The 22,962-nt window shown below is 42.7% G+C and overlaps 2 protein-coding genes across 2 annotated transcripts; one reads left to right on the forward strand and one right to left on the reverse strand.

Annotated features, from left to right (window-relative positions):
• Window positions 1–2,439: 2,439 nt before the first annotated feature.
• On the reverse strand, window positions 2,440–11,053 carry LOC125353833 (eppin-like). Its single transcript, XM_048349506.1, has 4 exons — window positions 10,942–11,053; window positions 9,361–9,492; window positions 5,125–5,292; window positions 2,440–2,487 (listed from the first exon to the last, which is right to left on the reverse strand). The coding sequence occupies exons 1-4, from the start codon at window positions 11,030–11,032 to the stop codon at window positions 2,474–2,476; spliced, it is 405 nt and encodes a 134-aa protein (XP_048205463.1). The 5' UTR covers window positions 11,033–11,053; the 3' UTR covers window positions 2,440–2,473.
• On the forward strand, window positions 3,060–3,441 carry LOC125353832 (U6 snRNA-associated Sm-like protein LSm3). Its single transcript, XM_048349505.1, has one exon. The coding sequence runs from the start codon at window positions 3,133–3,135 to the stop codon at window positions 3,439–3,441; it is 309 nt and encodes a 102-aa protein (XP_048205462.1). The 5' UTR covers window positions 3,060–3,132.
• Window positions 11,054–22,962: the final 11,909 nt, after the last annotated feature.

Here is a 22,962-nt window from a genome sequence, read left to right on the forward strand (position 1 = left end):
AACATAGGGAGCTGTCTGCACACTTTGAGTGTGTTAAAGCCACAGTAGCTGCTGCAGCAGAGGCAGCCAAGGAAATAAAGGCTACAATGCCTGCTATTAATAGCCCTACAAATCGTCTAGGGCGCATGAGCTCTTTTAAATGTTTTAACACTTGAATACCTGTTTCTTCATACCAAGCCTCAGATATGTTCAGAGGAAGCATAACAAATGGAGGCTTCTTAATAACAATTACAGAATCAGTAAGATCACTATACAAGCAATTTGTAAAAGAACAGTTAGTACAAGTAACATTGAAATACATGGCTCCTATAGAAATATTAAAAGGTCCATACATAATTGCATAAGGAGGTGTTACACAACTCATAATATTTTTTAAAAAGGAAGAAGAGGGCCAGGAGATATTATTTAGGGCAGCTACTAACATCCAGACATGACGTTGAGGGTGTCCATTCATTCACCACAGACCTGGGTTGTAGTTGTTGGTGAGATTGGCTCCAGACCAGTCCATCAGCTGAGAATTAGTTCCTGAAATATTGGTTATAAAAGGATGATCATGTCTACACTTTATGGGGTGCAGTTCTTCCGTGGATTCTACAATTTGAGAAGAGTTGATGCAGCGAGGTATCATGAAGGATGAGGTAGAATTAGCATGTACAGGGAACCCAGTAGGCAATGAAGTCATTCGTATATTATATACTTGACTATTATCAGGAATCCAAATTCAATGATTCATGGATTGCATTACAGTGCAGCCTGGAATATGACTGTTGGAGTCAGTTGTAAAACATAAAGGGGTTCCAATGCCAGAAGCTGCAAAGTCTCCCATTTTAATGTGTTGAACAAAAGGATCTGGAGCCGTACCATATGCTGATCTGTTGACATGGACGAACACCTCAGCTCCTTCCCATGTCGCAGGGTGCACGATCGGTGGATCTGGCACGTAAGCCCAGTGAGTCAGCGCTTGTACCGTTCTGATGAGCTTTCACAATCCTAACGTAACGCTCAGGTAGCCAGCGGGCATCATTTTCATCCTGTGAAAAAACACAGACATGTCCTCGACCCCATGTCAATATTGGATCTGGTCCGTGCCAAGCACCTATTAAAGGATCTTTCCACTTAACTTGGACAGAAGCACTTTGTTCTCTCTTTTCCCAGAACCACTGTGCTGCAGAAAGGCCATTATAGTCCAAATTTAAAAAGTTTAGTACAAATAAAGTGTGAGAAAGAATATTAACAGGAGAGAAGGGGTATAATTCCCCCCCTTTTAATTTAGAAATTTGATGTTTTAACAAACCGTTGGCCCGTTCAACAATTCCTTGACCTTGAGAATTATAGGGAATTCCTGTAGTATGAACAATCTGGTAAGATTTACAAAAAGTTTGAAAAGCTCGTCCGACATATCACGGACCATTTCCAATCTTAATGTGTTTAGGAAGTCCCATGGTGGCAAAGCAGAGTAGGGCATGGGAAACACAATGTTTACTAGCCTCCCCAGCAAGAGGAGAAGCCATAATAAAATTAGAGTAGGTATCTATGGTAACATGGACAAAGCGAAGCCGTCCAAAAGAGGGAATGTGGGTAACATCCATCTGCCAAACATGGTTGGCTATTAAACCTCGAGGGTTAATGCCCTTGGAGGGCACAGATAGGAAAGTAGTACAGTTGGGACAAGTTTTTACAATTTGACGAGCTGCCTCACGTGTGATGTGAAAACGCTGACATAATGCACGACTGTTTTGATGGTGGGCTGCATGTGATTGTATTGTTAAGCCAATCTGAGTGAGGGGTAACAATACCTCAGCTTCCCCAACACTTGAGGCATGTTTTACATGGTGTACCAGACTCATAGTTAATTCCTCTCCCTTGCTTGAATCACTTACCACCCCATACACACATCTGTGCTGCTTGGAAGAAATTACAGGTAAGCCACTTGCACCCAGGCCCGAAGTCAGTTTCTGTGGCTTCCAAATTAAAGTGATGCCCATGGGTCTCCATTTTAAGAGTTGCACCACTTTTTGAAGAGACAAAAGAGGACAACAACCTCCCTGGAACTTTCCGCTCTCAGGGTTCTGATTGCCCCGCACCCTTGAATGGTGTCTCCAGAATCTTCAACGATGACCGATTCTCTGCAAAGAATAACATCCCCAACAGATGTGAATTACTCAGACTCAAGGGCACGGGATCAAACCAAACACTTTATTTTGAGAAGAATTAGTATCTACCCAGGGATTAAACAGCAAGCTTTGGAAGTTGGAGAAGGAGAGATGAGGCATTGATTGAGATGAGATCCAACTGGAAAGCATTAGGCAAGGAAAGAGGCGGCGATGGAGGGGATGGAGGCGGATGTCGAGTTCTCTGTGGGGAAGAGCTGAGACTTTGCAGTGCTGAGTGGAGCAGTGGAAGCCAGTCTGGATTGTCGGTCAGGTGCATAGACAGAGCCAAACCCTGGTGGTTCCAGTGAATACTTCTCCATTCAGGAAGGGGTGCCTGTTGACAGGGAAGGTATAAGACGCAGCTGAGCATCTCCAACTCACCTTATCTGTGGAGCTTGAAGCTACGCAACTTCCAACGATGTTTTTTAAGATGAAAGGAAGACTTGGAATCCTACCTACTCAGGAGGCTGAGATCCGAAGCACACAGTTCAAAGCTAGCCTGGACAGGAGAGTCCATGAAGCTCTTGTCTCCAACTAACCATCAAAAACGCTGGAAGTGGCGCTGTGGCTGCTAGCCTTGAGCAAAGAAGCTCAAGGACAATGCCTAGGCCCTGAGTTCAAGACCCAGAACTAGCACACACACACACACACACACACACACGCACGCACATGCACGCGTGCACACACACACACTGATTAAAGGAAGAGATTAAAAAGTCTCGACAAATGGGACTACTACAAAATAAAAGGTTTCTGCACAGCTAAAGACATAGCCACCAAACTAGGAAGACAGCCAACCATATGGGAAAGGATCTTCACCAGCACAGCAACAGACAAAGGCCTAATATCTGTCACCTACAGAGAACTCAAAAAACTAACCCCCTCTGGCGCGTTCATCCTCTCTGCTCAGGAAACAGGAACTGCTCTCCAGTTCTCGCGAGAAGTGAGGGTGGGGAGGGAAAGGCTCAGGGTTTGAAACATGGCGAACGACATGGACCAGCAACAAACTACCAATACTGTAGAGGAGCCCCTAGATCACATCAGGCTCAGCCTGGAGGAGCATATTTATATGAAGACGAGGAATGGCCGAGACCTTCAAGGCAGATTACATGCTTATGACCAACACTTAAATATGATGCTAGGAGATGTGGAAGAAACTGTGACTACCATAGAAATTGATGAGGAGACGTACGAAGAGATATACAAATCAACAAAATGGAATATCCCAGTGCTCTTTGTCCAGGGAGATGGTGTTGTACTAGTTGCCCCTCCTCTGTATCCTGTGTAGAAAGTAGGAGACTGTACAATTGCATCTTCAAACATACAAAAGATTCAGACAGAGAAGCATGCATACATTTTATATTAAGATATGACCAAGGGTTCCTCCATCCCAAGATGAGTTGATTTTCAAGTGTCTTACAATTCTTCAGCTAAATGGCATTCTTATTTTTCTCCATTTGTTCTAATAAATGTGATCACCAACCTGAAAACAACAACAAAAAAAAACCCTAACCCCCTCCAAACCCAGTAAACCAATTATTAAATGGTCAAAGGAGCTAAAGAGAGACTTCACAGGAGAAGTGATAAAAATGGCAAAGAAATATATGAGGAAATGTTCAACATCCCTGGCAGTAAAGAAAATGCAAATAAAAACAACCCTGAGATACCACCTCACTCCAGTTAGAATGGCCTATACTCTGAACTCAGGCAACAACAAATGCTGGAGGGGATGCGGGGAAAGAGGAACCCTTCTCACTGTTGGTGGGAGTGCAAATTAGTACAACCACTTTGGAGAACAGTATGAAGGTTCCTCAAAAAGCTCAGCATAGACCTACCCTATGACCCAGCCACACCACTCCTAGGCATCTATCCTGAACAACAGGTCTCAGGATATCAAAAAGACACCTGCACATCCATGTTTATCGCTGCACAATTCACATTAGCCAAAATATGGAAACAACCCAAATGCCCCTCTACAGATGAATGGATCCAAAAAATGTGGTACCTATATACAATGGAATCTGAATAGTAATTAGAAATGATAAAATATTGGTATTCGCAGGGAAATGGTCAGAACTTGAACAAATAATGTTGAGCGAGACAAACGTAGAACACAGAGAACAAAGAGGCATGGTCTCCTTGATATATGACTGCTAGGGTGGGGGGTGGGGACAGTAGAGACCAAGTCTGCGAAACAAAAACCTTCTTTTCAAATGGTATTTCCACAGGCTTGGGTCAGTGACCTTACATCATGTATCTAAAACCAAACAACTACTAAACATAAAAAGGTCTAGAATAGACCTATCAGTGGATCACAATAGCTCAACAGCTATGATCATATAAGATGAGGATAAGCAAAAACAACCCCAAGAGAAGGACACGGGAGGATTCTATTGCTGACATTATGTTTAAAGTTATAGGTGAATTTCCTTTTGCATACGCACGTGGTATGTAATTTTGGTACACTGGATATTGTATATATGCCTACCTGATTTAGGGAAGGGAAAGAAAAACAAGGGTGTAAGATAGCACAAGATATGTATTCACTGCCTTATTATGTAACTATACCCCTTTTGCACATCATCTTGGCAACAAAATTTAATTAATAAAAAAAACAAAGAATGGGTGTTTACCATTTTCAGGGAAAGTGAATGAAATTTGATTGCTGACAAAGAGATGAGGAAGCTGTGGCCAGATGGTTGGCTGATCAATGTGTCCAGTACCAAGCTGAACATTCTAGGATTCTTCTGTATTGGGTCTCTGAGATTCTACCTCCTTCACCCCTCCTAATTCTCCTCATACCCCTTCCCCTCCACACCCCTTTCCATTCTTGACTCCCAGAAGGCCACTGTCCACCTTCTGCAGGCTCCTGATTGGAGCTGGCTCTGCTGGTACTGAGTCTTCCATAGCTATTCTGGAACAAGCCAACCAACACCCAGTGAGAGCAGGACACTGGGGCTCTGAGACTCACGTTGTTTTTGGCAGGTATTCTGGCAGATGCTTTTGGTTTGGAAGTTGTTATTGTTTCCCCGGCAACCACCATAGACGAAGCTGTAGCAGGTATTATTTTCACTACTGTAGTACCACCGATGAAAAAGAGCCATGCAGGGACCGGAATCCTTTGGAAGTGTGCATACATCTGTAGAAAGATACCCCCACCCCAAGTTGAGAACTCAATACTCAGCTAGGGAACACAAAAAAAGTGTTACTGCAACTAAGAAATCATTGTGCAACAATAAAAACTAGGAAGCTGAAAGATTTTTGTTTTATTTTGTTTTTTGGTGGGGACCACAAGAGGGGGAGGGCACAGTAAAGAAGGAAGGAAAGGTGGGCAAATGCAGTCTTTGTATTCAATGTACATTATGATAAAATTGAACTATGTAACTTGAGGGCAGGGATGGGATGTGGAAAGATGGAAGGGGTGACATTATCCAGGTGTATTGCATTTACAACCTGACTTCTGGGGTTGAAACCCCTTTGTACAACTACCTAGGGAAAATAAATAAATAAATATATATATATATATATACATATATATTTTTATTTTTTGCCATTCCTAGGCCTTGGACTCAGGGCCTGAGCACTGTCCCTGGCTTCTTTTTGCTCAAGGCTAGCACTCTGCCACTTGAGTCACAGCGCCACTTCTGGCCATTTTCTGTATATGTGGTGCTGGGGAATCGAACCCTGGGCTTCATGTATACGAGGCAAGCGCTTTTGCCACTAGGCTATATCCCCAGCCCCGAAAATAAATATTTTTAAATGTTTTTATGTTCCCTGGAAAACACCATGAATTCCATGGCCATCACTGGCACGAGATCCTTTTCTCTATCACGTTGTGGGAGTCCAGCTTCATCGATATGTTGCATGAATTTGCAAGGAAATCCCAAGGTGACTGTCTCTATCCCTGAATACAGAAGTGTACATGATGCTTCCTTCTTTCTTTTTCTTTTTCTCTCTCTCTCTCTCTTCCTTTCCTTCTTTCTTTCTTTCTCTCCCTCTCTCAATGCTCTACGATGTACTTGTGAATTCCATTCTATGTCCCATATCATCACAATTGCCTGAATCAAGCCTGCATTCCCTACCTTGCTGCTGACCTTTACATGCACATTTATCATTAGCTTCTATCTTCAGTCCTGTTACTGAGACTGTAAGTCTCCACATTGCATCTTTCTCCTTACGTCCTGTTCTCCTTTTGTCTTCTATCTTCCTTATCTCTCCCCTCAGTCTAGTTATTATTAATACCTTTGTTACAACCCCTACACATATTTTAATAATTTAGCCCCCTAAAATACTATAAAAATGTAAGTTCCCTGCATATATAATATGATTGGTTGTGTAGATTGTGTTATCCGTGGAATTTTACAATTTGTAGATATCTGGATGGGTACTGGATGCCTTTGTTAGTGCTGAGACACAGTGAGAAATCATGTACCAACCCAGCTAGAACACAGAGTAAGCCAGTAGAAAGACTTCAGGCAAAGAAAACCTCAAACCAAGAACCATAAATCTTAGCTTGAGTTGAGTAAATCTCAGCATAGACACAAAAGTGTGAGAAAGCAAGGAAATCTAATATCATACAACCAAAGATTAGAATGACAATGAAGTGGAAGAATCCCCATATATTGAGGTCAAAGGAACGATGAGAATGCTCATATTTATAAACAACTCAGTGAAATCAAAGACAATGCAATCAAACTATTTAAGTGAATTCCAAAGAATCCCAAAAGCTCAATGACTACCAAGTAAATGTAAATGAGTAGCTAAATGAACGCAATGATAATATGGCTAAGGACCTACAAGAAATTGAAAAGGCACATATAAACAACAAAATGAAATAAAGAAATCCGGGCTGGGAATATGGCCTAGTGGCAAGAGCGCTGGCCTCGTATACATGAAGCCCTGGGTTCGATTCCCCAGCACCACATATACAGAAAATGGCCAGAAGTGGCGCTGTGGCTCAAGTGGCAAAGTGCTATCCTTAAGCAAAAAGAAGCCAGGGACAGTGCTCAGGCCCCGAGTCCAAGGCCCAGGACTGGCAAAAAAAACAAAACAAAACAAGAAATAAAGAAATCCATGCAATACATGAAAAAATCATATCAAGAAAGAAGACAATGAAACTTTTTTTAAAGAGGTAGCGGAAGTCCTGGGTATGAAAAATACAGTGAAAACCTCCAGCACAGTCGATGAAATGGAAGACAGAATTTCAGGGCTTGATGATAAAGTAGGCAAAATACAAAATTTTTTTTTAAGTACGGAAAGAAGATCAAAGAAACATGAAAGGAATTTTCAAGAACTTTAGGCCCCTATAAAAAGATTAGATAGGGCTGGGAATATGGCCTAGTGGTAAAGTACTTGCCTTATAGACATGAAGCCCTGGGTTCGATTCTTCAGCACCACATATATAGAAAAGGCCAGAAGTGGCGCTGTGACTCAAGTGGTAGAGGACTAGCCTTGACCAAAAAAGAAGCCAGGGACAGTGCTCAGGCCCTGAGTTCAAGCCCCAGGACTGACAAAACAAACAAAACAAAACAAAAACAGATTAGATATATGAATGACAGGCATCAGGGAAGGGGAGGAAGGGATTGCTGAAGGCATAGAAAACATTTAGAAGCTTCTCAAATCTTGTCTTTATTATTTTTTTTTCCTAAGTCTGAGACCGAGACTCAAACTCAGTATCTGCCACTTTTGTTCCTTGGCTAGTGCTCTACCAAATGATCCATGACTCCAGCCCCAGCTTCTCAAATGTTGAAAAAGAGAAGACCATCCTGATGTAAGAGGTTTTTAGAACACCCAACAGACTAGACTAGAATAGAACTTCCCCATGATGTGTAATAATAAAAACACTAAGTACAAAGATCAAGGAAAAATACTGAAAGCTGAAAAGAAAAACAAATGGGGTATAGAGGGAGCATGTCACTTTCAATGGAAAGCCCATCAGAATGAAAGCAGGTGATGGAATAAAACTAGAGCTTGGCTGGGAATATGGCCTAGTGGCAAGAGAGCTTGCCTCGTATACATGAAGCCCTGGGTTCAATTCCCTAGTACCACATATATGGAAAACAGCCAGAAGTGGCGCTGTGGCTCAAGTGGAAGAGTGCTAGCCTTGAGCAAAAGGAAGCCAGGGACAGTGCTCAGGCCCTGAGTCCAAGGCCCAAGACTGGCAAAAAAAAAAACAACAACAACAACAAAAAACCTAGGGCTTGGCAGCAAAAGATATAATTGAAAACATTCAAAAACATAGAGGCTGGGGCTGGGGATATGGCCTAGTGGCAAGAGTGCTTGCCTCGTATACATGAGGCCCTGGGTTCAATTCCCCAGCACCACATATACAGAAAATGGCCAGCAGTGGTGCTGTGGCTCACGTGGCAGAGTGCTAGCCTTGAGCAAAACGAAGCCAGGGACAGTACTCAGGCCCTGAGTCCAAGCCCCAGGACTGGCCAAAAAAAAAAAAAAAAAAAAAAAAAAAAAACAAACATAGAGGCTGAACAACACATTATTGAATGGTGAGTGGGTCATAGAATAAATAAGAGGGAAAATTCTAAAGGTCCTAGAATCCAGTGAATATGAAAAGTTGGATTTGTATTGGTTGAGAGGCAACGAACCAGGAGTCAAAAATCAGAGAAAATCAATTTCATGTATCACTTGCAGTAACAATGTCAGTGTGTGTGTAAGAACAACAATGGCTGCCAGAGAGTCTTCTGAGTGAGAAGTAGCCAAGAAACCATTTGATTCAATCCATTCCTGTTGCTACCATAGTTTTATTTTTATTTTTTTATTTTTTTGCCAGTCCTGGGGCTTGAACTCAGGGCCTGAGCACTGTCCCTGGCTTCTTTTGTTCAAGGCTAGCACTCTGCCACTTGAGCCACAGCGCCACTTCTGGCTTTTTCTATATATGTGATGCTGAGGAATCGAACCCAGGACTTCATGTATATGAAGCAAGCACTCTACCACTAGGCCATATTCATAGCCCTTTTTTTTTTTAATTTTTAGAAATAGACCCAGATAGGATCACATAAGACAGGAATGTATCCCATGCCACACACATATTGGGGGGGGGGTGGACAATGCATCTAAATTCCAAATCTTTCCAATCCAGAAGTCTTGCCCAGAGACCAGCACTCTGTGAACTAAAGGACAACCCCACTCCAGTTGGGCAAACGGGAAGAACGTGGGTAGAGGAGGCGGTTATTCCAGGACGGAATATTACCTTGTTGGAGATCCAAACATTTCTTCCCACAGCTGAAGACGCAGCACTTCATGTTGTTCTGACATTGCTTGTCCTTCGTGCACAGGTCCCTTTCCTTGTATTCGCAGTTCTCTCTGACTTGGGGGCATTTGTCTAGGGAAAGCGAGGTCTTATGTCACAGGCCCATCCTCCTCCAGACCCGCCCCTGGGGAGTGGGGGAAGTTTGTATTCCCTTTATTCATCCCCAGGCATCCTGGCTTCCAGGTCCTCCAGTGCAGATCCCAACACTGTTCACACTACACCCTTCCTGGGCTCCCCTCACTCTACCTTCCTTAGTCCCAGCCCTGGAGCCCCAGCCCTTCCCAGGCAGGCCTTCTCAAGCACTGCTGATATATGTGGGCTGGATAATCTTTGTGAGGAGTGGGGACTTCCCTGTGCATGATGGGACAGGAAGCCGTGTCCTACCACAAGCCAGTAGCTTTCTCATTGCACAGCCAAAAATTAAAAAACAAAAACAAAAACACAAATCTCCAGACATTGCAAATGCTCCATGGGGGACAAAATGCCTCCCTGAGAGCCAGTGAGACAGGCTGACCTGGTCATTCTGACCTTGCTGAAATAAGCATTTGTGAGTTCCTCTGAAGGGAGGTGGGAAATAGTACAGAGTGATTTCTATCACCCCCAGAGTCGGGTTGCTTTTTTTAGTTCTACCACTTACCCTCTCTGAGACTTGGTTTCTTTATTTGTAAAATTGCCTTGGCCTTGTGGAGTTGTGAGGAAGAAAGGAGACATAGAATGTAAAGTACAATCATATGACTTAACATGTGTTGAGTCCCATCAGCTACAGAGGCTTCTAAGCATTGACGTGTATCATCTCCTTCAATCCCCACAACTGCTCTACGAGGGAAGTCCTAGTAAGAGCCCTATTTTACAGATGAAGAAACTAGAACACATGGAATGACTTGCCTCAGGTTTTGTGGCTACTAGGATTCAGTCTGCCAAATTTGACTCCAGAGTTCTCTATTCAAAAGCCTTATTTTTTTCTGAGTATTCAGAAAAACTAACTGTGACCATGATTCCCATATAGATGTGAAGCCTTATTGCCTTACATCTAAAGGGATTTCTAGATTCTGTCCTTTATCCCAAAGTCAAAAACACTTGACCTAAATGCAAGAACATCATATAGGAATGCATTAAAAAGAACCAGAAGATAGAAATAATGTTCCATAAAAGAGGTGAGTTGTTGTGGTGGTGGTGGTGGTGGTTGTGGTGGTGGTTGTTGTTTGGCTGGGTGGGAGATGAAGGGAAGTTCCTTAGTCTTCTCAGATTTCTATATGCTCTTCTATACATGCTGAATCCCATGATTCTGCCCCCACCAGGGAAGACTCACAACTTGAAAGGAGATGAAAGTGAAGACTGCCCACACATAGATTCCTGCATTTGCAGAAAAGATCTCCCACAAAAGGGATCTTCCCCTCCCTCCTCTCCCAACTCATGGCCAAGGTAAGATGGAGGAATGCAATCTACATCTGGAGAATTGTCCCTTAATTCTTTCTCGCAGCAAACCTCCCTCCCAGGCAAGAACAGAGGCTCAATACTCACTGGAGAAGAACCGATCACTTAGACCAGGCCCCTGGACATTGGCAAAGAGGAGGAATAGCACAAAGATGCTCAGGATTCCAGAAGACTTCATCCTAAAGAGCGTCCGGACTGGTTTGTGGCTCCAAAATTTCTCACTGACTGTTCCTCTAATATCTAGTTCCTTGGATATGAGAACTGGACAAAAGCCAACCTCCTTTCATGCTGGGAACTCCAAGTTCTTTCTTTTTTTTTTTTTTTTGAGTTAAAACACTGCAAATTTATTCTGTGGACATCTTTGAGAGGCCATTATTCTGTCTACCATAATAAAAATCTCTTTCATTCTAGATACTGGGGGTATGAGACATGAAAAGCTGAATTCTAGGCCAGGGGAAGTAACAAGAGAAATCACTGTAGAGTGATATAAATAATGCATTTGAGAGATAGGTCTGTACTTGGGATCTCCTGTATTATAGGTAGGGCTTTTTGGAGAAAACGTTAGATATCACCTCAATATGGCTTAAACAAAAATATGAATTTTTTGAAGGGAAGTAAAGTGATAAGGGAATCTGAGAGCAAGAGAGCAGTCAGGCCATAGACAGACTTGGATGAGGAATAGAAAATTTGGTAGAAACCCAGAGCTTATCTCCATGGACCTAGTCCATATGGCTAAAATGATCATGCTTCACCTCATGAGTTCTGCATCTGATACTTCTTTTTTTTTAAATTTTTTTTATTATTAATTGAACATAAATTTTTTTTTTACAAGGTGTTGTGCAAAGAGGGTGCAGTTACATAATAGGGCAGTGTGTACATTTCTTGTGATATCTTACAACCTGTTTTTCCATCCCCTGTCTAGGTCAGGTAGACCCATATGCAATATACAATGTATCAAGCACATATACCGTGTTCACAGACTTGGTCTCTACTGTCTCTCCATCTCCCTTTGTTAACAGTCATATATCAAGGAGATCATGCCCCTTTGTTTTCTGTGTTCTAGGCTTGTCTCACTCAACATTATTTGTTCGAGTTCTGACCATTTCCCTGCGAATAACAATATTTCACCATTCCTAATCGCTATGTAGTATTCCATTGTGTATAAGTACCATATTTTTTGGATCCATTCATCTGTGGAGGGGCATCTGGGTTGTTTCCAAATTTTGGCTATTGTGAATTGTGCCGCGATAAACATGGAAGTACAAATGTCCTTTTGATATCTTGGGTTTTGCTGTTTAGGATAATGCCTAGGAGTGGTATGGCTGGGTCATAGGGTAGGTCTATATTGAGCTTTTTGAGAAACCTCCATACTGTTCTCCAAAGTGGTTGTACTAATTTGCACTCCCACCAACAATGGAGAAGGGTTCCTCTTTCCCCACAGCCCCTCCAGCATTTGTTGTTGCCTGAGTTCAGAGTATAGGCCATTCTAACTGGGGTGAGGTGGTATCTCAGGGTTGTTTTTATTTGCATTTCCTTTACTAGCAGGGATGTTGAGCATTTCCTCATGTGTTTCTTTGCCATTTTTATATCTTCTCTTGTGAAGTCTCTCTTTAGCTCTTTTGCCCATTTCCTAATAGGTTTATTGGGCTTGGAGGGGCTTAGTTTTTTGAGTTCTCTGTAGATGACAGATATCAGGCCTTTGTCTGTTGCTGTGCTGGTAAATATCCTTTCCCATATCGTTGGCTGTCTTTCTATTTTGGTGGCTATGACCTTAGCTGTGCAGAAACTTTTTAATTTGTAGTAGTCCCATTTGTTGAGTCTTTCCCCTATTTGTTGTGCCCCTGGGACTCTATTCAGGAAGTTCCTTCCTGTGCCTATAAGTTCTAGTGTCTTTCCTACTCTGTCCTTCAGTAGTTTCAAAGATTCAGGTCTGATGTTGAGGTCCTTGATCCATTTTGAGTTGATCTTGGTGCATGGTGATAGGCTTGGGTCCACTTTGAGTTTTCTGCATATGGCTGCCCAGTTCTCCCAGCACCAGTAGTTGAAGAGGCTATGTTTATTCCATTGTATGTCTTTAGCTCCTTTGTCGATTATCAGTTGGCTGTAAGAGTGCAGTTTTATTTCTGGGTCTTCAATTCTAATCCACTGGTCTTCCGATCTGTTTTTATACCAATACCATGCTGTTTTTGTTATGACGGCCTTGTAGTAGAGCTTGAAGTCTGGTATGGTGATACCTCCTGCACTATGTTTTTTGCCTAGAATTGCTTTGGCTATTCTAGGTTTTTTGCTGTTCCATATGAATTTATGGATTGGTTTCTCTATTTCAGTGAAGAATGTGGCTGGGATTTTGATAGGTATTGCATTGAATTTGTATAACAATTTGGGCAATATGGCCATTTTCACTATATTGATTCTGCCTACCCATGAGCATGGGAGGTCTTTCCATCTCCTTGTGTCTTCTTTGATTTCCCTTATTAGATTTTTGTAGTTTTCATTGAATAGGTCCGTCACGTCCTTGGTTAAGTTGATCCCTAGGTACTTTATTCTTTTTTTTTTTTTTGGCTACTGTAAATGGAATTGTTTCCATAATTTCCTTTTCTGTTTGTCTATTGCTGGTGTACAGAAAAGCTGCTGACTTTTGTGGATTGATTTTGTATCCTGCTACTTTGCCAAATTGGTTTATTAGATGTAGGAGTTTGGGTACTGAGTTTTTTGGGTCCTTGAGATATAAGATCATGTCGTCTGCGAATAGGGATAACTTGATTTCTTCCTTGCCGATGTGGATCCCTTTGATGTCCTCCTCTTGCCTTATTGCTATGGCTAGGGATTCCAGCACTATGTTGAACAGAAGTGGGGAGAGTGGGCATCCTTGTCTTGTTCCTGTGTTTAGGGGGAATGATTTAAGTTTCTCTCCATTTAATATGATATTAGCAGTTGGTCTGTTGTATATGGCTTTTATTGTTTTGAGGAATGTTCCATCTATTCCTGTTCTCTCCAAAGCTTTTAATAGGTATGGATGTTGTATTTTGTCGAAGGCTTTTTGGGCATCGACTGAGATAACAATGTGATTCTTGATTTTAGTTCTGTTTATGTGGTGAATTACATTGATTGATTTACGGATGTTGAACCATCCTTGTGACTGAGGGATGAAGCCTACTTGGTCATGATGTATGATATTCTTGATCACTTTCTGGATCCTGTTAGCTAATATTTTATTGAGGAGCTTTGCATCTGTGTTCATTAGTGATATTGGTCTGTAGTTCTCTTTTTTTGTTGGATCTTTGCCTGGTTTGGGGATGAGTATGATATTAGCTTCGTAGAATGAGTTTGGGATTTCTCCCTCCGTTTCTATTTCGCGGAAGAGTTTGAGGAGTATTGGAATTAGCTCCTCACTAAAGGTTTTGTAGAATTCGTTGGTGAATCCATCTGGGCCTGGGCTTTTCTTAGTAGGGAGGTTCTTGATTACCTCTTGTATCTCACCGTAAGTTATTGGTTTATTTAGTTGATTTATTTCTTCTTGGTTCAGTTTGGGCAGTTTGTACTTCTCTAAGAATTGATCCATTTCTGTAAAATTATTGTTTTTTGCTGAGTAGAGGTTTTGGAAATAGCTCCTTATGATTGTTTGAATATCGTGTGTACTTGTTGTAATTTTTCCTGTGGAGTCCCTGATTTTACGAATATGAGTCTCTTCTCTTCTTTTTTTTGTGAGTCTTGCAAGGGGTCTGTCAATTTTGTTTATTTTCTCAAAGAACCAGCTTTTAGTCTTATTTATTTGTTGAATGGTCTTTCTATTTTCAATCAGATTTATCTCTTCTTTAATCTTTGTAATCTCTCCCCTCCTAGTCGTTTTAGATTCTGTCATTTCTTGTTTCTCCAGTTGTTTTAGTTTCATCGTGAGGGTATTCACCTGCTCTGCTTCCATTCTTTTAATGTGGGTACTGAGTGCAATGATCTTGCCCCTCAGTACTGCCTTAGCTGTGTCCCATAGGTTTCTTTGTGATGTGTTTTCTTTGTCATTGTGGCTTATGAATTCGTTGATTTCATCTTTAATTTGATCTGTGGCCCAAGTGTTGGATAGCAGCGTGGGGTTTAGCCTCCAAGAGTGTGTATAGCCTCTGTGGTATCCTTTGTTGTTGAGGGTTACCTTTAATCCACTGTGATCAGATATAATACATGGGATGATGTCAATACTTTTGTATTTGCTGAGGTTCTTTGTGTGGGCTATGACGTGGTCTATTTTGGAATATGATCCATGGGCTGCTGAAAAGAAGGTGTATTGGGTCTCTGTAGGGTGGAAGGTTCTATATAGGTCTGTTAGATCCATTTGGGAAATGGTGTTATTTAGGTCCTCAGCTCCCTTACTAATCCTCTGGGTGTTGGATCTGTCTCTTGGACAGAGAGGAGTATTAAAGTCACCCACTATGATTGTGTTTGCATCTATCTTGCTCTGTAATTCTGTGAGAATTTGCTTGACATATGTCGGGCCTCTTTTGTTCGGTGAGTATACATTTATCACCGTGATGTCTTGATTCTGGATTTTTCCTTGTATTAATATATAGTGTCCTTCTTTGTCTTTTTGAGTGGACTTTAAAGAGAAGATCAGCTTGTCTGAGATCAGAATGGCTACACCTGCCGTTTTGGTGGGTGCATTTGCTTGGTAGATCTTGGTCCATCCTTTCATTCGAAGCCTGTTTTTGTCCCTTGCTGTAAGGTGGGTCTCTTGTAGACAGCAGATGTCAACTTTTTGTTTGCGGATCCATTCTGCCAGTCTGCTCCTCTTGATCGGGGAGTTTAAGCCATTAATATTTAAAGAGATCAAGGATAAGGGTGTTTTTTCTCCTTCCATTTTCTTGTTGGGCTGTTTTCTTCCTAGTTTTTTTTTTTTTTTCTTCTTGTCTTTAGTGAGCTGGTCTTTCTGCTGGACTTTGGCTATTGAAGTTTCTTTCTGATTCTGTCTGTGTGTCTTTTACGATCTCTGTTGGGTGGGCTTCCCCTCTTAATATTCTCTGTAGGGCTGGTTTTTTATTCACATACTCCTTTAGCTCCTCTTTGGTGTGGAAAGATCTGGTTCTCCCTTCGAATGTGAACTCCAGTTTGCTGGATATTTGATCCGAGGTTGTAAATTGTTATTCTGAAGTACTTGGATGGTGTTCTTCCACTCACTTCGAGCTTGGTAAGTTTGTGTGGATAAGTCGGATGTTATTCGAATCCTCTTCCCATTGAAAAAAGTTTCCTTCTTCGCTTTGGCTGAATTCAGAATTTGCTCTTTAATCTTGAGGTCTGTAGTCTTGAATATTATGTGCCTTGGGGTGGTTTTCCTGGGGTCTGGCCTGCCAGGTGTCCTATAGGCTTCGGTTACCTGGATGGGGTCCCCTGTGAGATTGGGGAAGTTTTCTGCAATAACTTTATTGAGAACATGATTAAGCCCTCTGCTCTGATATTCGGCTCCTTCTTCTATTCCAATTATGCGCAGATTATATCTCTTGTCTTTGTCCATTAGTTCCTGGAGTAATCTTCCCTGAAGCTTCACCTTTTCTTGGAGTGTGGTCATTTTCTGGTTGTTGTCAGCTGCTTCATCGTCCAGGCGAGAGATTCTGGATTCCATATGGTCAACTCTTTGTGTTATGGTTTCAATTGCAGAGTTTATGGATGTCAGAGAGCTATTCATGGTTGTCATATCAGCTCTGATCGTGGAAATTTCTTCCTTTAAAGAGTTGTATTTTAAATCTATTTTTTCATGCATTTCAATTCTCAGGGTGTGGAGATTTTCTTTAAAGGCGGCTTGCATTGTATCCATTTTTGCTTCCATTTCTTTAAACGAGGCTTGCATTGTATCCAGTTTTGCTTCCATTTCTTTCTTGGCTTCCTGGGTGTCCTTCCAGATTTCCACTCTAAACTCCTGGAATTGTTTTCTGATTTCATTTCTGACACTTTCGATCATTCCTGTTAACATGGCCTCATTTGCTTTTTTATTCTCCATCTCCTCTTCAGTCGTGCTGCTTTTTGGAGCTGGCGAGTTGGCTTGTCCTTTGATGAACTGAGTTATGTTTCTTTGTGATTTGCGCATCTGGAGGTCTGTGTAGATCTTCCCTCCCTTCTGTGTAGACATGTCTACGGCAGCAGGTGCTGTCGCTGTGGCCCCGCCCACCAGTGCAGGGCACGCCTACCAGAGCGGGCGCTTTCGCCGGGGCCCCGCCCTCCTGTGCGCTGTGCGTCCCCTACAACAGGCACTTTAGCGGGGTCTGCCTCCCAGAGCGAGCCCTGGGTTGTTGGGTTGTGCTTGCGCCCTCCCGCGAGTCCGTTGGGGGGGGGAGGCAGTATGTGTGGGGCCCAGTGGGATCGACTGTCCGGGTGTGGCTTGGCACCCTCAGACCTCGCCTCCGCTGCGAGGAGGGGGAACGAGCTCAGGCTCAGGTGACCCTGCTGGGCTGGTATTGCCCACCAGCGCCTGTGATTTTAGTTGTAAGAGTCCGCAAGGTCTAGGCGCCTCGGGTGGGGCTTGCCCTGCCGGCCGTCCCCGGCCCCTGTTGGGAAGGGGACGGGGCCGGTTCTGCCAGTTCAGGAACCTTTGGGGGCTTGGGGCTGTTCCGCCCTTCCCCTGCTAGACTGGCTTCCCAGCGCCTGATGAGAGCTTCCCGCCTGATTTGGGGGTTCTTTGTTCCCACGGGAGTGGGGAGGGGGAGGGAGGGAGATATAGCTTCTTTGTCGGGCTTGGGTCTCCCGTTGGGGGAAGGGATTATGGGGGACTCACTTTTGCTGCGTTGTGTGTGTGTCCCGCGCAGCCGTTGGCCCATCAGGGGTTGGCGAAGTGTTGTGGTGGCTTCCCCCGTTCCCTCTTTCTGCCGCGCTGGGTTCCCTTGTGCGAATCCGGTGTGGACCCGAACTTCTCGTCACTGCCGGTTAGTGTCTTGGTCCGCACCCTGCCTTGTGTCCGTGGGGTCTCCCGCTATATGGATTCTGCGCTCCTGGCAACCTGTCTGCCGATCGCCGGGTTCCCCTTTCCCAGCCTGACCCTGTTTGGGCCAGGGTCGGCTGGTGGGGGGAGGTGCCCCGGAGATTCTCCAGCTCCATGTAGGTTTTTGGTTCTTCTTTTTTGCTCCTTTTTGTTTTCCTGCGTTTCTCCACTGCTTCTGGATGCTGGTTTTGCTGGGTTCTTGGTGGAGTGTTGGGTGTTGGAGTTCCCAGCTCGCTATTCAGTTGGTGCAAGTCGGGGTGCCTCCCTATTCTTTCGGCGCCATCTTTCTCCCCTCAACTCCAAGTTCTTGAGGTCATAAATATGGCTGCTGATATATGCAGCCTACGGCTCCGTGGGATGGGTGTCTTATTGGAGATCTGCTCTACATTGGTCAACCAGGGGAGTGTGGAAGCCTGCCCCACATTGTCCAGCATCTTCCCTTAGAAGTGAATGCCACACTCACGGGTCCTCATCTTGATAATCTGAAGAGTTGTAAAATGTCCTCCTTTATTCCATCATTTCCCCCGTCTTTGTTTAAAGAAGCGAACCGCCTGTCGTAGGTTGGGTGGGCCGCCTTGCCTGCCTTACCCCTCATCAGGAACTTCTTCAGAGCAAAGCTGAAGGCCCTTGTCTTAGGTTGGTCAGGCCCGACACCCCCTCTTACCCGTCTCTGGCTGCAGTTCCTCTCAGGGGAAATTCATTTACTTGGAGCTTGATCTTGTGCAGCTGGCTGGCTAAACTCATAAAAGAATTTTGCAATATACGTACAATGCAAGGAAGGCATAGGAAAACCATCAGCAGAAGTATCCCTGGGCCACGCAATGTCATTAGTAACCCCTTAACATTAGTCAAAGAAGGGACATAGTGTTCAAATTGTTCAAACAGTTCTTTTGCAGTATTTGCCATTTCAAATCCAGAGGTGGAGCTTGTTCTAGTCCAGCTATTTGCCTATGGAGCTGATAAAGATCTAAAGATAAATTATTATGATGCCAAATACCATTAAGTTGTGCTACAACTTGTTCCCAAGGATAGCTTGACCCATTATATTTATGGAGGGTTACACAAATAAAGTCAAACCCAGCATGGCAGCGCACCCGTTGCAAGGTTTGTAAAGCACGAATCTGTTCTCCCAGAGACAACACAGATTCATACAATGCTTCTAATTTTTGTTCTACTTTATCATCAATCCTGCCTTGAAAGTGTAGGGCTTGCGTAGTATTATGAGCAAGCTAATTAACATAGGGAGCTGTCTGCACACTTTGAGTGTGTTAAAGCCACAGTAGCTGCTGCAGCAGAGGCAGCCAAGGAAATAAAGGCTACAATGCCTGCTATTAATAGCCCTACAAATCGTCTAGGGCGCATGAGCTCTTTTAAATGTTTTAACACTTGAATACCTGTTTCTTCATACCAAGCCTCAGATATGTTCAGAGGAAGCATAACAAATGGAGGCTTCTTAATAACAATTACAGAATCAGTAAGACCACTATACAAGCAATTTGTAAAAGAACAGTTAGTACAAGTAACATTGAAATACATGGCTCCTATAGAAATATTAAAAGGTCCATACATAATTGCATAAGGAGGTGTTACACAACTCATAATATTTTTTAAAAAGGAAGAAGAGGGCCAGGAGATATTATTTAGGGCAGCTACTAACATCCAGACATGACGTTGAGGGTGTATATTGTATATATGCCTACCTGATTTAGGGAAGGGAAAGAAAAACAAGGGTGTAAGATAGCACAAGATATGTATTCACTGCCTTATTATGTAACTATACCCCTTTTGCACATCATCTTGGCAACAAAATTTAATTAATAAAAAAAACAAAGAATGGGTGTTTACCATTTTCAGGGAAAGTGAATGAAATTTGATTGCTGACAAAGAGATGAGGAAGCTGTGGCCAAATGGTTGGCTGATCAATGTGTCCAGTACCAAGCTGAACATTCTAGGATTCTTCTGTATTGGGTCTCTGAGATTCTACCTCCTTCACCCCTCCTAATTCTCCTCATACCCCTTCCCCTCCACACCCCTTTCCATTCTTGACTCCCAGAAGGCCACTGTCCACCTTCTGCAGGCTCCTGATTGGAGCTGGCTCTGCTGGTACTGAGTCTTCCATAGCTATTCTGGAACAAGCCAACCAACACCCAGTGAGAGCAGGACACTGGGGCTCTGAGACTCACGTTGTTTTTGGCAGGTATTCTGGCAGATGCTTTTGGTTTGGAAGTTGTTATTGTTTCCCTGGCAACCACCATAGACGAAGCTGTAGCAGGTATTATTTTCACTACTGTAGTACCACCGATGAAAAAGAGCCATGCAGGGACCGGAATCCTTTGGAAGTGTGCATACATCTGTAGAAAGATACCCCCACCCCAAGTTGAGAACTCAATACTCAGCTAGGGAACACAAAAAAAGTGTTACTGCAACTAAGAAATCATTGTGCAAAAATAAAAACTAGGAAGCTGAAAGATTTTTGTTTTATTTTGTTTTTTGGTGGGGACCACGAGAGGGGAGGGCACAGTAAAGAAGGAAGGAAAGGTAGGCAAATGCAGTCCTTGTATTCAATGTACATTATGCTAAAATTGAACTATGTAACTTGAGGGCAGGGATGGGATGTGGAAAGATGGAAGGGGTGACATTATCCAGGTGTATTGCATTTACAACCTGACTTCTGGGGTTGAAACCCCTTTGTACAACTACCTAGGGAAAATAAATAAATAAATATATATATTTTTTTATTTTTTGCCATTCCTAGGCCTTGGACTCAGGGCCTCAGCACTGTCCCTGGCTTCTTTTTGCTCAAGGCTAGCACTCTGACACTTGAGTCACAGCGCCACTTCTGGCCATTTTCTGTATATGTGGTGCTGGGGAATTGAACCCTGGGCTTCATGTATACGAGGCAAGCGCTTTTGCCACTAGGCTATATCCCCAGCCCCGAAAATAAATATTTTTAAATGTTTTATGTTCCCTGGAAAACACCATGAATTCCATGGCCTCACTGGCACGAGATCCTTTTCTCTATCACGTTGTGGGAGTCCAGCTTCATGGATATGTTGCATGAATTTGCAAGGAAACCCCACAGTGAGTGTCTCTATCCCTCAATACAGAAGTGTACATGATGCTTCCTTCTTTCTTTTTCTTTTTCTTTCTCTCTCTCTCTTCCTTTCCTTCTTTCTTTCTTTCTCTCCCTCTCTCAATACTCTGCGATGTACTTGTGAATTCCATTCTATGTCCCATATCATCACAATTGCCTGAATCAAGCCTGCATTCCCTACCTTGCTTCTGACCTTTACATGCACATTTATCATTAGCTTCTATCTTCAGTCCTGTTACTGAGACTGTAAGTCTCCACATTGCATCTTTCTCCTTACGTCCTGTTCTCCTTTTGTCTTCTATCTTCCTTAACTCTCCCCTCACTCTAGTTATTATTAACACCTTTGTTACAACCCCTACACATATTTTAATAATTTTGCCCCCTAAAATACTATAAAAACGTAAGTTCCCTGCATATATAATGTGATTGGTTGCGTAGATTGTGTTATCCGTGGAATTTTACAATTTGTAGATATCTGGATGGGTACTGGATGCCTTTGTTAGTGCTGAGACACAGTGAGAAATCACGTACCAATCCAGCTAGAACACAGAGTAAGCCAGTAGAAAGACTTCAGGCAAAGAAAACCTCAAACCAAGAACCATAAATCTTAGCTTGAGTTGAGTAAATCTCAGCATAGACACAAAAGTGTGAGAAAGCAAGGAAATCTAATATCATACTACCAAAGATTAAAATGACAATGAAGTGGAAGAAACCCCATATATTGAGGTCAAAGGAACGATGAGAATGCTCATATTTATAAACAACTCAGTGAAATCAAAGATAATGCAATCAAACTATTTAAGTGAATTCCAAAGAATCCCAAAAGCTCAATGACTACCAAGTAAATGTAAATGAGTAGCTAAATGAACTCAATGATAATATGGCTAAGGACCTACAAGAAATTGAAAAGGCACATATAAACAACAACATGAAATAAAGAAATCCGGGCTGGGAATATGGCCTAGTGGCAAGAGCGCTGGCCTCGTATACATGAAGCCCTGGGTTCGATTCCCCAGCACCACATATATAGAAAATGGCCAGAAGTGGCGCTGTGGCTCAAGTGGCAGAGTGCTATCCTTAAGCAAAAAGAAGCCAGGGACAGTGCTCAGGCCCTGAGTCCAAGGCCCAGGACTGGCAAAAAAAAAAAAAAAAAAGAAATAAAGAAATCCATGCAATACATGAAAAATCGTATCAAGAAAGAAGACAATGAAACTTTTTTAAAGAGGTAGCAGAAGTCCTGGGTATGAAAAATACAGTGAAAACCTTCTCGAGCACAGTCGATGAAATGGAAGACAGAATTTCAGGGCTTGATGATAAAGTAGGCACAATACAAATTTTTTTTTAAATACAGAAAGAAGATCAAAGAAACATGAAAGGAATTTTCAAGAACTTTAGGCCCCTATTAAAAGATTAGATAGGGCTGGGAATATGGCCTAGTGGTAAAGTACTTGCCTCATAGACATGAAGCCCTGGGTTTGATTCCCCAGCACCACATACATAGAAAAGGTCAGAAGTGGCTTTGTGACTCAAGTGGCAGAGTGCTAGCCTTAAGCAAAAAGAAGCCAGGGACAGTGCTCAGGCCCCGAGTCCAAGGCCCAGGACTGGCAAAAAAAAACAAAACAAAACAAGAAATAAAGAAATCCATGCAATACATGAAAAATCGTATCAAGAAAGAAGACAATGAAACTTTTTTTTAAAGAGGTAGCAGAAGTCCTGGGTATGAAAAATACAGTGAAAACCTTCTCAAGCACAGTCGATGAAATGGAAGACAGAATTTCAGGGCTTGATGATAAAGTAGGCACAATACAAATTTTTTTTTAAATACACAAAGAAGATCAAAGAAACATGAAAGGAATTTTCAAGAACTTTAGGCCCCTATTAAAAGATTAGATAGGGCTGGGAATATGGCCTAGTGGTAAAGTACTTGCCTCATAGATATGAAGCCCTGGGTTCGATTCTTCAGCACCACATATATAGAAAAGGCCAGAAGTGGCACTGTGACTCAAGTGGTAGAGGACTAGCCTTGACCAAAAAAGAAGCCAGGGACAGTGATCAGGCC

Source organism: Perognathus longimembris, chromosome 6 (genome assembly GCF_023159225.1).
Source record: "Perognathus longimembris pacificus isolate PPM17 chromosome 6, ASM2315922v1, whole genome shotgun sequence".
In the NCBI taxonomy this organism is placed as follows: Eukaryota; Metazoa; Chordata; class Mammalia; order Rodentia; family Heteromyidae; genus Perognathus; species Perognathus longimembris.